General features: G+C 40.1%; 1 protein-coding gene across 2 annotated transcripts in view; it reads left to right on the plus strand.

Annotated features, from left to right (window-relative positions):
• Positions 1 to 7,212: 7,212 nt before the first annotated feature.
• creb3l1 (cAMP responsive element binding protein 3-like 1) overlaps positions 7,213 to 16,642 on the plus strand; it is a 35,945-nt gene continuing 26,515 nt past the window's right edge. Inside the window, exon 1 of one of the 2 annotated variants that reach the window (XM_038719432.1) lies at positions 7,213 to 7,631. In XM_038719432.1, the coding sequence (XP_038575360.1) occupies positions 7,521 to 7,631 (111 nt within the window). In that variant the 5' untranslated portion in view covers positions 7,213 to 7,520. The remainder of the gene's footprint in view (positions 7,632 to 16,642) is intronic. The other variant, XM_038719430.1, reaches the window with a different exon arrangement.

The raw sequence follows: 16,642 nt of genomic DNA on the forward strand, positions 1-16,642 counted from the left end.
TAGTCTTCAAGTCTTGTGCCGGCCCTGACCGTTAATGTGAACAGACTGCTTGGAAATAGAAGTCATTAATATCAAAGTGTGAATTTATATTCACCAACATGTGTGTGCTACAGTGAATGCACTCAAGCCTCTTAACAGGGTCAGCACAGGGAGTGAGGAAAAGATATTATGAGAGGAGTAATTGTAATTGTCTGGTAGTGACAGTATGGTGGAGAGTGTGCCCATCATTTACTCACACATAAACTGTGTTCCTCACCTCAATGCTTGGATGTTATTTATGATGCCAACAAACCTGAGTGGATTTGAGACAGATGGGAGAGGACGACGACAATGAATGCACGGACGGTGTGACGACACCACAGCGGTCACCAAGGAGACAGAAGGTCAAAACCCCAAGTCATTTCTTTGGCTGAGAATAGAAGATGAGTCATACCTGCATCATGACACCAACAGCCAATCAGAGAGCTGCCTCTCACAACCTGCATCAACAGATGACCAACCAATCACGGAGCTGGATTGCATTCAAACAGGCAAAAATTAAAGCTTAAATGGTTATATGGTTTATTTTAAACAAATACATCAATCAAATGCATTGATCTAATCCTCAGTGATGGCTTATTTGGAAGTGGCAGTTTATAGACAAAGTAAGGTTAACGGTTACTTACCTTAATAATATACGTATGAATGTTCTCTGTCTGCATCCTGGACTGTGTATTGTGTCCAGGAGGAGGTGGACACTTATTTTCCATAACAGTTGTCTGCTGTTTCTTTCTTTATCTGCTGATCAATGCCAGTTTTGAATTAGGTTTCTCCTGCCTTAAAGGCAGCCATTTGTTTCCATTCATTACACCGCAGTTTGAAAGTCGAGTTGATTTCATGCTGAAGAAACATGAATACAAACTAATGACTGTATTCACTATTCAGCAATGTAACACTCGTCAAAAACAGAGTTTAGGGATTAGCAATCATCAATAGTGTACTTACTTTGTAGTAGATTGTCAGATAAGTCATTGAAGCTAGTCATTACAGCTGCAACTATCAATATTTTTATTTTAACAATGGTTGAAATGTAAATCCAGTATATAAAAAAAACTGCAGTTCCCCTCAACTCCATGGAGTGTTTTGTTGTCTTATTCCCAGCAGGCAGCTGTTTTCAGTAAAAAAAAAACTCTTATAACCCCATTGTATGCTGCCTGCCCAGCACCAAATGACAGACAGACAAAGTTAGCAACTAGCTGGGGAACATAGTGGAGTATTTCACATGTAAAGAGCCAAATATTTGCCTTGGCAGTTAGTGGAGTCTAAAACAGAATGAAAAGTACAGTGAATATTTGTCTTACATTTGCCCAGTCATAATATAGGCCTCCCTTTTGCCGCCAGAATAGCCTCGACCCATCAAGGCATGGACTCCACCTTACATGAACTGTGTTCTGACACATTTCTATCAGAACCAGCATGAACTTTATCAACAGTTTGACCTACAGTAGCTCGTCTGTTGGATCGGACAACACAGGCCAGCCTTCGCACCCCACATGCATCAGTGAGCCTTCGTCTGCCACGACCCTGTCGCCGGTTCACCCCTCTTCCTTCCTTGGACTACTTTTGATAGATACTGACCACTGCAGAGAGTTTTGGAGGTGCTCTTATCCAGTCATCTAGCCATCACAATTTGGCCCTTGTCAAAGTTGCTCCTTACACTTGCCCATTTTTCCTGCTTCTAACACATCAGCTGAGGACACAATGGTCATCTGCTGCCTAATATAACCCACTGACAGGTGCCATGGTAATGAGATAATCAGTGTCATTCACTTCACCTGTCAGTGGTCATAATGTTATGGCTGATTAGTGTAAGACAAATAATAATAAAAATGGACATTGCAATGAGAAAAATTGCTGGGATTATAACTTAAATATTATATACGTCTTGGGTTTCATATTAAAGCTACAATGTGTTTTTTTCATTTTAAACAAACAGTTTTGTATACATTCAACTCACTGTGTGTTTCATGTTGAATACATTTCCCATCTTCTATAAGACTTTTTGAATGATTTGAAAGTTTGTTTACATTACTGACTCCAACTGTCGATATGCATTACCACCCTCTGCACTCGGCACCGCCTAGCAAAAGTACTTATTATACCATCACTCGACAAATCGATTAAATAATCTGTAGAATACTCAATTACTAAAATCATCATTAGCTGCAGCCCTAAATAATAATAATAATAATAATTATAAAAAACTTTATTTATATAGCACTTCTCAAACAAAAGGACAGAGTGTTTCACTAAATACAGAGAGAGATGACACGAAATACGATCGTGGAGGATAAAATAAATATCACGCCACCCCTGTGCTTGTGCTGGTGAAACATTAAAACATTGCGCCACAGTGCCCCTAGTGATCAAACAATCCACAGGGCACCTTTAAATCTGAATTAGGATTAGTTAGGTTTAAAACAGAATTATTGTATAACTGTGGAAGGTCACCACTGTTATACAACACCAATGTGTGTGAGAGAAAAACAGAGGCACCCTGCCCTTTGGTGTGGGACAAGTCCGTAAATTGATATCTGGAAGGAGAAAGGAGAAAGAGAGAAGAGGTGGGGTGGGAGCAGAGAGAGGAGGAATGAGTGATAAGGAAAAGGCAGAAAAAAGAAAATCCAGGAATGGAATGAGTAGAAGTGAGGCGGAAAGAGGTGGTAGAGTAACATGAGATCATTACATAACACTTAGTAACTATTGTTTGAATAGTAACATAAAACATACACACAAACATCTGATGGTAATCATTGTAGTCCTGTATGACAAAAGGATCCTGTCTCTTAACCTTTACCACATCCTCTGTAATGACTTTGATTTTAACCATACACTCAGGGTTAAATCCATGAAAATATCAGTTCATTCAATTCACAAGGTGTCACGATCCTGTCCTGATTATGAGGGTTTGGTTTTGTATCTGCATGTTAGTACTGTCATCTGTTCTGTTTAGTTCCCTTTGAGTTTATTCTTTTATCAGTTAGGTATCTGTTATATAGTCTGTTGGCTTTTGGGTTTCAGTCCTGCCTCTCTGTGGTCTTGTATCCAGTCTTCTTGGTCTGTGTTGTTCTGTCATCTTGTCTCCCTTAGCCACCCTGTCTTATTAGTTAGAATCCCTTTCGCTGTGCTGTTAGTTTAGACATAGTTTTTAGTTTGCTTGCTACCTTTAGTGCGCATCCTCTCCCTGATATTATTGTTTATCTGGTTATTATCTGTCAGCTGGTGTTTAGTGGTGTTTTGGTATTTTCCTGATTTCAGTCCTGTTTCATGTATTAGTTTCTGTACCTTCATACTTGAGTTCTGTCTATTTGCTAGGTGTCTATTTATGTTTTCGGCCAGTTTCATTAATCTGATTTTGATCATTGTGCTTTAGCCTTGTTTATTATTTTATTCATTCGCGTCTTCAAGTCAAGTTTGCTTAGTATCTGTGTTGTCTCTTATCTTAGTTCCTTGTTCTGTGTCTTAGTTCCCAGTCTTGTGCCTGAGTGTCTACTTCTGGTCTGTAAACTTCTGTGTTGTTTTGCCTATGTCTGCTCTGAGTTCTGTTTAATCTTAGCTTCAGTCTGTGTTCTTTGTTGGTGTTATTTATTTGTGATCTGTTTGCTTGTGTCTGTTGCCCCAGTAATTCCTCTGCCTGCTTGTCCACTAAATACTTTGAGTTCCAGTTAATGTATGGTCTTGTGTTTTGCATCTGTAAGTGTATCTCTGTTTTCCCCTGCTGTCTCTCTGCCTTGTTAGCCCTGATCCCGGTCACCTGTGTTGCTCCCACCCTGCTCGTTGTCCCTGTGTAGATATGTTTGGTGTTTCTGTTCATTCCCTGTCCGGTCACTGTAGCGTGTATACTCTCTGTTATGTGTTGTAGGAAGAGTGTTCTGCCTTTTGCTGTGCTGTCGATTTTGGATGTTGCCAGTCCCTGCACTTTGTAAGCCTTGTTTTGCCTTTTCCATGTTATGGATTAAAGCCCCTGAACTGTTTCTCCGCTCCTGACACTTACATTTGGGCTTTCACCTGTTTTGTGCTCATGCTCAACCGTGACACAAGGCTCAAATCCAAATGGAGTCATGAGTATAATATTGTTACAGATAGTGTTGTAGTCAAGACCGCCCAAAACGAGACCAAGACTTTTAGGGGCTGAGACCAAGTTGAGACCAAGACCAAGGGAAGGTGACACCGAGTCAAGACCAAGACCTGTTCCCCACATTACATGACACACGGTAAAATGTGAAGCGTGATCATAGGTACTTCACAAACTGATCTGGAAGATCCACATTCCCATTAAAATACCCACATACAAACACTAAAAGCTGAAATCAACGTAAGCATCTTTATTCAACACTCCTTTTCCACATTTAGGCCTACTATCGCGGGGAGGGGTGGTAGTCGTTAAAGGGAACATCACATGTTTAATTAGGGTTATTGGTTGCATTTGAAGCAATCCGTTTTACATCCAGTCAAAGTTAGAGTGATAACAAATAAATCAGACAATGAAAAAGCAATTTATTTCCAAAGTTATGGTCTTGACTGGTCTTGAAATAAAATCCAGAGTCCTCAATGTACGAGACTGAGACAAGACCGAATACAAATGTGAATGAGTCTGAGACAAGACCAAGACCATCAAAAAGTGGTCTTAAGACTGGTACCACAACACTAGTAACAGACAAATACTTTTTCTGATTTTGTCAAGTCAAGTCTAAAGTCATCAACTGTGTGATTGTGTGTGTCTGGACCCAGTTCAAGTCATGTGACTCAAGTCCTGGATCAAATATAAATGCTGAAGGACACATAACGGAGCCATGCAGTAGTCCACTTGCAATCTTCATACTTTTTATAACTTGGTTTGAAATAAAGTTTTGAACTAGTGGTCGATAGATGATAGAATTGAGAAATGTAAACAGATGTTGCCATATTAGTTCAGCTTTCACTCGCTGCCTCTTAAAAGGACGTTTTTTCTTGTGCTTGCTCATGGTGGGAATTGTTGGGTCTCTGTAAATAAAGAGTATGGTCTGGACCTGCTCTATATGACAAATTATACAAATAAAATTGCATTGAACTGAATTCATGTTTGCGCCCAATGTCAGCTGGGAGTGGCTCCAGCTCCCCCGCGACACTGTACGCAGGATAAGCAGTTGACGATGGATGGATGATGGATGGATGAATTCATGTTTACCATGTAATCTTTATTTAGCGAGTTAGCACGCCAACATTTTCTAAGTAGCATTAAACACACAGAGCAGAGATTAATGGGAATGTCAGCTTTATGGCTGTTTGGTAGGTATTCAGCGCCATCATCATGTCTTGGTCTCGGTTTGGGTGGTCTGGACTATAACACTATCTGTAACAATATTATACTCATGACTCCATGATAATTAAGGGATTACCAAAGGGATTACAATTCATCCTGAGGGGGACATGAACATGTGTACAAAATTGTACCACAATCAATTCAATATTTAATGAGACATTTCCCTCAAAACCACAAATTTCAACCTCATGGTGGTTTTACATGAAAATTCAGGGGATCACTAAAGTCCTTACAAAAACACTGACGTCATGGTGGTGCTAGATGAAAAGTTGGAATTCATTAGAAATCATCCTCTGGGCACCATGAATGTCAATACAAAATTTCACTATCCATCCAATAGTTGTTGAGATATTTCATTTTGTTAATAAATCACACTTTGAAATGTCCTTCTTACAAACCTCTTTCATGGAAATGGACCCAGGTTATATAACAGGTCAGAGCTGTACACACATGCACCTCTGATACCTGAAACACAATGAACAGCGTTTCTCTTGCCGCTCTGTGTTTCAATCTCTCTATCTTGCTGTCTCTCAGAGGAGAAACAATCTGGGGCAGAACGAGACGGGCGAGCCTGAGCAACCACGGAAGAGAGAGTGAGAGAGAGATCTATTTAATTTCCACAGTGTGTGTGTGTGTGTGTTTGTGTGTAGTAGCTGCAGGCAGTATATCGGGTTGTCAGAGCAGTCTTTCACCTGTCTTTTCCTGTTTTTCTTTCATACACAAACACACATTCTCAAATCACTTTTTTAAAAGTAAATGTGGTCTGTGTTGCTCACGCTACATTTAACACGTTTTACAATCTAGTTATCTTAATTGTCTTATTTCCATAAAGACAGAATGTTAAAATAACTCAAATCGCAATGACTCCCTCTGACCTAAAGGGGGTAATATTACATCCCCTCCAGTGCCTGCTGCTAGACCTTTTCATTGACATTTGGACTTGTCATAGCAAGAAAAGACCAGGTGGAAATGATAAGATTAATGAGAGCACAGTTCCATAGGCCTATGTGTCCCAGGAAGTCATGAAAAAGGTCCATCAAACAAATTAAGCAAAATAGCCTCTGAAAGGGTCTATGCAACCTCGCAGGTCACTTATTCTGGCTGGTTAGACCTCTGCTCAGGTTGCTGTACTAATAAAAATGATAAGGGTGTACCTTTCCCCTCCCCATAGACATTCTGTGCATGCACACACAGTCCTGACAAGACATCAAATAAGCCAGAATGATTGAAATCACCTGTGTGTCATGGGTGTGCAAGGCCTTTAATGCAGCAATAACTCTCAAAATCCAATCCTTAAAAACTTATTACAGTGTAAGCAGCATTTTACTGTTGATGTTGGTTGAGGTGCTGCATTTTAGGCATCATCATGGGGGACATGAATATGTGTACAAAATTGTGTCACAATCAATCCAATATTTGATGAAACTTTTCACCCAAAACCACAAATTTCAACTTCATGGTGGTTTTACATGAAAAGTCAGGGGATCACCAAAGTCCTTATTTATCCTTTTGGAACCATGAATGTACAGTTTGTACAAGGTTTTGTACCAATCTCTCCAGTAGATGCTGAGATGTTTCACTTCAGATATATAAAATTTCTATACTGTTAAGCACCAATTTTTACCAAGAAAACTTCCTCCTATTTGAACATGTATCTGGCAATAAATCTGATTCTGAAATGTAGCTTCAAAAGTGTACTTACCTGCTTGTGTAAATGTACTTTCCACCACTGTGGCCTACATTACATTTTCTTGCTAAGATAAGAGTTTATATTTTATGTTTTGGGCGTGCTCTGTTATTTGACGCCACGGGGCGGTCCTTCACTCAATATTCATTAGACGCGTGGGGGAGACAGCGCACGCGAGTAGAGAGGCTGAGCCTCACGCACACAGCTGGATGGATAGCACCGTCTCCGGTACGCCAGCAGAAGGATGTGAATTTCCGACGTTTGTCAAGTCTGTCACTAAAAGAAAAGCAGCAGCTGGACTCGGCTCGTCCAACCAGGTTTACATAGCCTACAGGTGGTCACAAAAGAACTGCTGGATACTGACACAGCACGTGCAGCTGTTTGATGAACAGCTTCTTTTTAATGAGTTGATTTTAAGATTAGCGTTCACGACCATAAGTCCAGATAGCTACTGCCCATCATCCACGGAGCTGTAGACAGACACCGGCAGTCATGATGGAGTCTATCTTAGACAGCTTAACAGCAGAGAAACTCTATCCGCCCGGTGGGACCAACCTGTTGGACCTGGAGGAACTCAGCGACGGAGATTTCCTCACTAATGTGGTGAGTTCTCGCTCCTAATTACTCTTTCCATTGCTTCACATGTCTGTCACCTGTGTGAGTCTACAGTAGGCCTGTACATAGGCTATTTATGAGTTTAAACTGTGCAGTCAAGTTGTTTCTGTTCTGCTGGAAGTCAGCTGTCTGCATTTAAAGTCCCTTAAATCAAACGCACCTCTCCTGCCTGTTCCGCCCGGAGCCGGACCTCATGAGGGCGGTGTAGCTTCTAGATCCTGACTGATATCCGGGGCTCCTACTCTGCGTGCGTATGTGTGCGTATATTGTATAAACCAATATGTGCGACTGGCACGGGCTGGCGAGTTACTGGTTAACTGAGTGTATGTGTGTGTGCGTGCGCGCGTTTGTGTGAGTGTGTTTAGCTGGCAGGTGTTGCAGTTCTCAACAACACACCCAACTATTAGCCTTGTGTGTGTGTGTGTGTGTGTGTGTGTGTGTGCGCGCGCGCGCGTGTAAGAGACCATTAATTGATCTATGAACAGTAAATATAAATAAATGGTCTTAATTAGTTTTCAGTTAACTCTTTAAGTGTTTGTCTTAATTTAACCTTAATTAGAATTATATCGTGTTTCTTAATGAACTCCAAATTAGCTCATAAAGTAATGAATGCCTTGCTGACTGCTGAAACAATTATTGAGTAAGTTGATTAGTTGAATATCAGAAAATTAATTTTCAAAAATTTAGATGAAAATTTTAATAACTAATTCATTGTTTCAACTTAAAAAATATTTTTGCAATAATTGCAAAAAATATTACTTGTTTCTCAAATGTGAAGATTTTCTGGTTGTCTTCTGTGATAGCAAACTGAATATCTTGAACTTGGTCAGAAAAAACAAGGCCTTTTAAGATGCCTCACTGGTATCTGCACTTAATTATATGTCTTAATTGACTCTAGTTATCCATTTGGTAACTTTGTGTTACCTCTCGCAGATTTCTATCCACTATCTCAGACAGTTCTTCACTTTCAAATTGCAATTATGCCATATCTGCTGTGGATACCTTGTTTTAAATGAAACCAGCTCAGTGCTGCTGCAAAATAATCACACACACTTTTCTGGTGCACATAACTCTTCCAGTTGGGATTTGAATGTGACATAATACAGATGCAGGGTACACACAAAGTTCAGACCGTTAAATCTCTCTCTCCTCTCCTCTCCTCTCTACGTCACTGAGCCCCTTTTTAAGACCACCTGTTGTCACCAACCCTGTCTCCATATCCTCATCCAAAAACAACAGGTAACCGGGCACGACAGCTTCATATATCATCTCTCGTAGCTCCTGAGACATTGCATTTTCTTCATCAGATTCCTGCTTGTTTATCAATACAATAATCGCTGTGTTGGTTGGAGATGCAAACGTGGTGTGACAGGAAACACATATTTGTTTTACAAAATTAAGGATGGTAATTTGTTACATTATTCAAAGCAGTGAAACTATTGTTTCGGGTTCCCAGTTTTGGTTGTGGTGACAGTACTGTCGCAGTTAAATGTAGTCAGATCAAACTGGAAAGTGAGGATTGGTTCCAGCCCTTAATGTTCAACAATGTGTTCCTCTTCTTCCCACCCTGTTTCCATCTGTACTGCGGGTGCGCCGCACACCTCCAGCCACAAAATGCCAAAAGTACACTGCCATGCCCTCTGTGCATGCCACGCTTGACCAGGCTTTGCACTCTTAATGAATGAAAACAGACTGAGGACCGTTTCACTGCTTCACCCTGAGAGTTGCATGATAAAAATGAGAACATCAGAAACTGTGTTAGCTGGAAGTACTCTTTCTTTATTTCTGTTCTATTACTTGTTGTCTCTTTTTCCACTCAGTGTCATTCCCTCCTTTCTTTTTTTAAACGGCACAGGTTTTTTAAGCAGACCTCTATTCTAGTCAGTGAGTCAGCCGAGCAGTCTGCATGTGGTTTATACCCCCTCCTTCTGTTCTAAATAAAGTAGTCCACTCTGCTGTGAAGCCACTAGGCTGGGCTGTACCACTGAGGACCTGGGAAAGGATGGCTGATTAGCTGTACTGCAGGAAGGTATGTTTATGCATAGTGCAGTGAATGGGCCACTTCACTCCACAGTAGCTTTCTGCCTCAGCACTGGACACTGGCTCATGATGTACCTTGACCTTTTGACTGCTGCTGATGTATTAAACTAATTAAACTAACTATTACTTTTATCCTATATGTCTAGCAACATAATCATATACAATAAACTAATGTAGCTGCCAAAATAAGCCCTAATCCAGTGAACTCTTGACACACATTTTCCAGTTTTGTTTCATTTCTCTTCCACTCTTCACCTTCGTCCACAATGATGCAAGTATGTTTCTAGTTTAAACCTGCAGTAACTTATTTTGTTTGGCATTGATATTTTATCTCCATACAAAGGTTGATATGGTGAGCTTGTTTTCAAACAGTTAGCTAATTACACATTAACAAATACAGAGTAACATTAGCATTCATTAGCACTCTGCTTTTAGCTGTGTTTTGGTCGCCACCAACTCGCCTCAGTGGGGTTGCTAACTTTGTCTATCTGCTGTTTGTTGCTGGGAAGCTAGCGTAAGTATAATAAAGCTTTTTTGCTGAAAACTGTCTACTGTGTCTAGAAATGAAAGTAAAGAGGGCAGTGAGAGTGAAACATATAAGTAATGTTGTGGGGCCTAAAACCAAAACCTGCTAAAAGATGATATTAATCTGCAAATAGCTGAAAGAAACATGTTCTCCATGTTGGCTCATCACTACGAATGACTCTTTCACATTACACACTGTCATTTCATCCATTGTTAATATAAGAAGGACTATAGCAGCTTCAATGTTGGGAGAAGAGTTGTCAGAATGAATCTGACACATGTACATAAGTGCAGAGTGCATTTTTCACACATTGCACAGTGCAATATTGGCTCAAATGTGCTACTTAGACCAAATCCGGGGAATGAAGGCCAGTGCCACTGTGGGCAACAGTCTTTGCTCTGTTCTGAATGGACACAGTGACATCAGCTCACTGGTTTTTCATAAGATGTGCTCCATGGTGCAGTACAACAATAATACGCACACTTCCTGCTCTGTGTTTTGTTTACCTCTTCCTGTACACTGAGTGTCCTGGTGTTAACTAGGAGGAAAGACTCAGTGTCAGAGTGGGCATTACAGAATTAATGGAGATTGCTTAAGGAAAAAAACAAGTGACAGTCATTATCAGCAGGACCAATGGCTGCTTGTTTTCATAGAATTAAGTACCTATGCCCGTATTTAAAAAAAACAAAAAAACAATATATATATATATATATATATATGTGTGTGTGTGTGTATGTATGTATGTATGTATGTATGTATGTATGTATGTGTATGTGTGTGTGTGTGTGTGTGTGTATATATGTATGTATATATATATATATATATATGTGTGTGTGTTATAGCATATAATAATAGTTAAATAAGTCTAGTAAACTCCACTTGAGGCAATCCCAGCTGACATTGGGCAAGAGGCAGGGTACACCCTGGAAAGGTCACCAGTTCATCACAGGGCTGACACATAGAGACAAACAAGCACACACCCACACATTCACACCTAGGGGCAATTTAGACTCTCCAAGGAATCTTTGCTGAAAGTTAAACTAGAACTAAAAAACCTCCAACTTCAAGATGCAGGTACCTTTCCTACACACATGGAGTAGAGATTGAATGACGTCATTGACACTAAGAACAGTTTTATTGCCATTTTTGTGCAAAACAATTCCTGTTACATGTGAACTTGCCCTGGCTGCAGTTAGAATTGAACATGCCGATCAGTGACGATTGCCATTACTGTTGGTTTGCGGTAGTGATCCAGCTGCATGTGTGCATCATGTGCACTGAACCATATATATCATGGATCACGTGTGGATAACAACATATACCACCTACTGGGAACTTCTATGGGTTAGAACAGCTCAGTGTGCAGCTCTCCTAAGTCCTGGAGGAGACATGAGTAGGGCCGCAGCTGAAGATTATTCTGATGATTCATTAAAAACTTAAAAACACTCATCACATTACTCTGACATTATACCAAAAGCAAGTTCTTACAGTTGAAAAGTTTAAACAATTGATTGTTTGGCTTTTTTGTTGATGCTGGAAATGACTTTAAAGAAAGCTCAAATATTAAAGACAGACCCAGAACGGAGATTTATTAAGTTTAAAGTCATGCTGGACAAATGCAGGGGCAGATGCCAGAGCAACTGCAACACACTACATTGACATTGGATTAAATGTCATTTTATTAACTGTCTGTTACTTCGGACCGCATCTAATTTATATCATTGCAAATTGAATATGTTTGGGTTTTGGACTGTTGGATGGATGAAACTGTGAAATTGTGATGCGGCAAGATTTTTTTTTAAAAGCAATTTAGGGATTAAGGGAGAAAACAATCAGTAGAAAAAATGGATATAATCATAATTGCCCTCATTTTTATATATATATAGTACAGATTTGGACCGCAGGATAAACACATACACTTACACACATGCACAAAGTGAGGTTAAGCAAGGACAGTAGGTGTGAGTTGTATTCTGTTTCTAGTCTGCGTTTGCACTAACACCAAATCTAGAGAAAACATTATCTGTGGATAGTTAGACCACACATCCTTTCACTGATAAACATGCACACTTTCTTCCATCTATCCATGTTATGTTTTTCTCTACATTTATATTCTGCTCCCTAGTTTATTCTCTGTTCTATTCTCCATTCAGACCCTGCACTCCAGCTTTAAAAGGACACACCCATCTCATTTGCATGCTCGTTGCCGATTGGGCGATGAGCTTCCAGCTGGAATGTGAGCAGGCATGCAGCAGTTTGTGTGTGTGTGTGTGAGTTTGACCGTATGTGAAGGAAAAATACTCTGTTTTACTGAGAACTATAGCTGAGATCACGTTGGCCCCAGCGCACTCACAGTAACCACCTCAGCTCCCTCTTCCCTCCTCTCTCACTCTCAAACGTAGTTCAAGTGAAGCCACAGACAGCCGACCCACTGCAGCCACACAGCACCACATGAAGCCAAATACAGTAGAGAACACTGCCATTTTCTTATCAGCCAGGATTACACCATAATGACATGATGTTTTCAGGACTCTCGCAAATGCAGTTTCATTTTACGCTGCAAAAACCCCCCAAAAAATTTCATCTTAACCAGTCATGGTGTCTTTTATTGGCTGTTAATGTCTTATTCAAGACAAGTTAAAAAGTCTGCATGTGGAGTCAGGTTACTTCACCTGTTTATCTTTGAAGATTTTTGTAGATATAAAAGATTATACCAGTGTTTTTATTGCATGTTTTAGCCAACTTTCCAAATACTTAACACGACCTTTGATCATTTTCCAGTGCATACTTTGACAAATCAGACAATTAGTCCACTGTTGTTTTTCTCAGTGAATCACTTTGTCTATTTAATATCCAAGCATATGCAGCTTAATTTTCTGTTGCTCAAATAATTGATTCATTGACGAATCGTTGCAGCTCCGCTCGGATAATTTCCCAATTCCTACTGTAACATTTTAGATGATTGAATATATGGCGATCTTTTGTGAAGCAATTGACGGTCAGCATTGAGAGTGGAATTAAAGCTAAAGCTAATTTTGCAAAGCTAAACATAGGCTAAAACATGCAGAACACTTGGTCTTGGTATGGTCTTTTAAGTGTAATTGAAAAAAGGTAAACAAATGTTCCTTATTTAAAAACAAGTCTTGAGCAAGGTTAGGTATCAGAACCAGCTCTTAGTTGGAACCCATTCCAAATGAATTGGGTATTCATTAAGAAACTTTGCGCATGATTCCTGCAAAGTTTGAATCCACTGTCTACATTGCCAGCTTGTTTATGAAATGCTAAAAAATTGTGACAGCAGTGATACGGCAGAATGTAATCACTTTGTGAAAATAATGTCATGCAGAGAGGATGTGTGTCTAACATGACGGAGCATTTCCTGCACCCTGGCGTAAGATGTCTCCGGGTGTGGCCAAAGCACCTCCGAGCCAGCTAATCCTAGGACATCTATAGCAACAGTAATTTATGACAATCACTGTTTGTTTATGGCAGCATAAATCTGCTGAAAATAGAAGTGGTTTTGCTCTTAACATAATTAGGTTTCTTTTTCTTGCTTGAATAATTATAATTCAGGATAGAGACACTTTATTAAGTTTAATTCATTTTCCTTTCCATGTTGTTGTGAAGAGTTTATGATAGTTTCCACTGCATTGTTCATGACATAATGACATAAAATGTTGGGCCTGTCTCTCAGTACAGTTTATCCCTGTGCTGTCTTTCATCGCTCTCTCAGAGAAAGTAAATATTCTTCTGTCTGTGAGCATGTGATTCGGTTGCTGTATGATTGTGATGAAGGTGCAGGAGGCGGCTCCTCTTACCAACAGACTACTACTACACTGGGGTAAAGGGAGTGACTGCCACAGCTTGGCTCTTATTCTGACAATCCTTACAACACCATACTTCACATGCAGACCAACATTGGTGATTTGGTCTTTTTCTCCTTGAACCAGTAAGCCATCCAAATGAAAGGAGAGGAGAGAGAGATATGTTATGTCCACATGTTAATTACAGACATATCAGAGTCGTGCTCTGCTTTTGTAATTACCCCTTGCGTCTGTCGTTCCCAGCTCTTTCCCTGTGGGGTTTACATCTAAGCCCCATCCCTCCTAATGACACACCGCCACTGAAATAAGTTATAAAAACTGTCAACTGTTTTTTTAACACCGTTCTCCTCCCTAATGTGGTCCTTTCCCAGCAGAGATGGTTCAGGTAATGAAAGGTCCAGACCTCTGTTGACACTGACTGCAGCTGTTCCAGCGCCAACTGTCTAACACTGGAGCTCTCTGGACTCATTAAGCTTCCTGTCCTAATAACAACAGTAACAGCTTCCTCTGTGTATTTATCTCTGTGTTTTAAAGCCATCGTGTAGACATAAAATGAAACAATTACTAGCAACTAGCATTTGCCAGCACTGTTCACTGTTGAATTCAACAAGGGGAAATGGTCCACTTAATGTTGGCCTTTACTCCAAACAATCCACTGATAAGACACACTGTATTATCTGCACATGTAATTAGGCTGAAAGTTTTAGTCTGCCTGATAATTTCGCACTACACTAATGCGATTATATTTCAGTCCTTTTCTGCTCACTTTTCATAGACAAAATAAATTTTTCAGGGACTCCACCGTGGGTAATGACGAATGGTATTTCCCCTCTTATTCCCTGCTCCTCTCATTGTCCTGTCCTCCCTCTACTGTCAGAAACAAAATGCCTCAAAAATATTACAAAAACCAATCCATCAATCTTTGATCTTTTGCATACTAAATACTTGATTGGATTTACCAGGTGCAGTAAATCTGATTTTCTCTTAAGTTAACTGCATAAAGACAACAATGCATTTTTGAGAGATCATCACTGCACAGGTTGTACATAGTGGTGTGACAGATGAATGACTGCAGAGGAAGACTTTGTTAATTATAAGTCATGAGGAATTTTGGCAGCTTCCGATTGTTGTAATGATGACTTTTGGCTGCACTGTGACAGCGCATGGTTTGACTTATGAAAACAGTTACAAGAGATCCCAAAACACAAACTTTAAATGGGATATACACTTTATCATCCATCCATCTCCTTGTAGCTTTTCAGAGCCCTCAGTCCAGTCTGAAGTCCACTTCCAGGTTTTGTACCTAACTGACAGATTTCTCTTTACTTAGTAAACCGGAGCAGGAGCGAGATGTGAATGAAACAGTCTGCACATGTTCAGTCTTGAGAGCAGGAGGTCTTATCAGCCAGAATAGTTCAACATGTGTGGCGTTGGAAAACCATCAACACTGCCATGGGTACATCAACATCATGCCAGGTGATGGATAAGAAAAGATTAGCCTCAAACATGGCTGTGCTAGTAGTAGGTGAGGTGTGGTGATGGTGCAGCAGATAAGACACATGCTTTTGGTGTGAGAGACCCGGGTTCCCAGGTTCGAATCCACTGTGAGACACCAATGTGTCCCTGAGCAAGACACTTAACCCCTAGTTGCCCAGAGGCGTGCGACCTCTGACATATATAGCAATTGTAAGTTGCTTTGGATAAAAGAATCAACTAAATGAATAAATGTAAGAGCTGTATTACAGGCTCCAGGTGTGTTGTAGATGAGCAAGTGGATAACAAGACATCAATTAAGGGCCTATTCTAAAACCTCTGGAGGTAAATACTAAACTGTAGAGCTGCATATAAATTAAAGGGCCACTGCTGGAACCACGATACTTAGTGTATATACAGTAAAATATCAACACTTCTGGTAGAAAGCAATATAAAGGTGGTCTAATGCAGCTCTTAGAGCTAATTTAGATCATAATTTCTTAAATTATGGGTCTTTCTCTGCTTGTTTTCCCTCCCTGCATCTCTCCCAGCATTATACCAATGTCACCCACGTTTGTCCAAATGGGAAACCTCTCACTGCTTATTTTTTACTAGCCTGGTTTAATTGTGACCTATATTCCCTAATGGAGCAGAGTTAAAGGGCCAGTGTCTGGGTCATTTAACATTCGGTGCAGCAGGAGAACAAGGCTGCTCTGTAAGTATTACTATTCCTTTATGTGGGTGTGTTTGTTTATGAATGAGCGAGTGTTTACTTGTGTGTGAAAGAGCAAGTGACGGCAGGATTACTAAGTGCAAGCACACACCTTGTTGAGCATTGTGTGGTCATTGTTTTATCCTGTAGTGAGCTCTGCGGAGCCTTGAGAGTTTATTTAAATACAAATATTGATAAGGTTCCTTGACTGACTATGAAATCACCTGGCTGCTTCGTATCTGGTTGCTTATTTTGGGCCAAAACGGATTATTATAAAAAAAGAGTCTCCCTTCATCTAAAGACATAAATCACAGGTCACCATAGGTTCCAGCAGCCTTGAGGGGGTTACAATACATTTAATTTCAACACATGTTTTATTTAATGGGTAAATCACTGTACATTCTAACTAATTCTTAATATATCT

Source organism: Micropterus salmoides, unplaced genomic scaffold, assembly GCF_014851395.1.
Source record: "Micropterus salmoides isolate LMB-PRFRI ecotype aquatic unplaced genomic scaffold, ASM1485139v1 Ms_hic_scaffold_1, whole genome shotgun sequence".
In the NCBI taxonomy this organism is placed as follows: Eukaryota; Metazoa; Chordata; class Actinopteri; order Centrarchiformes; family Centrarchidae; genus Micropterus; species Micropterus salmoides.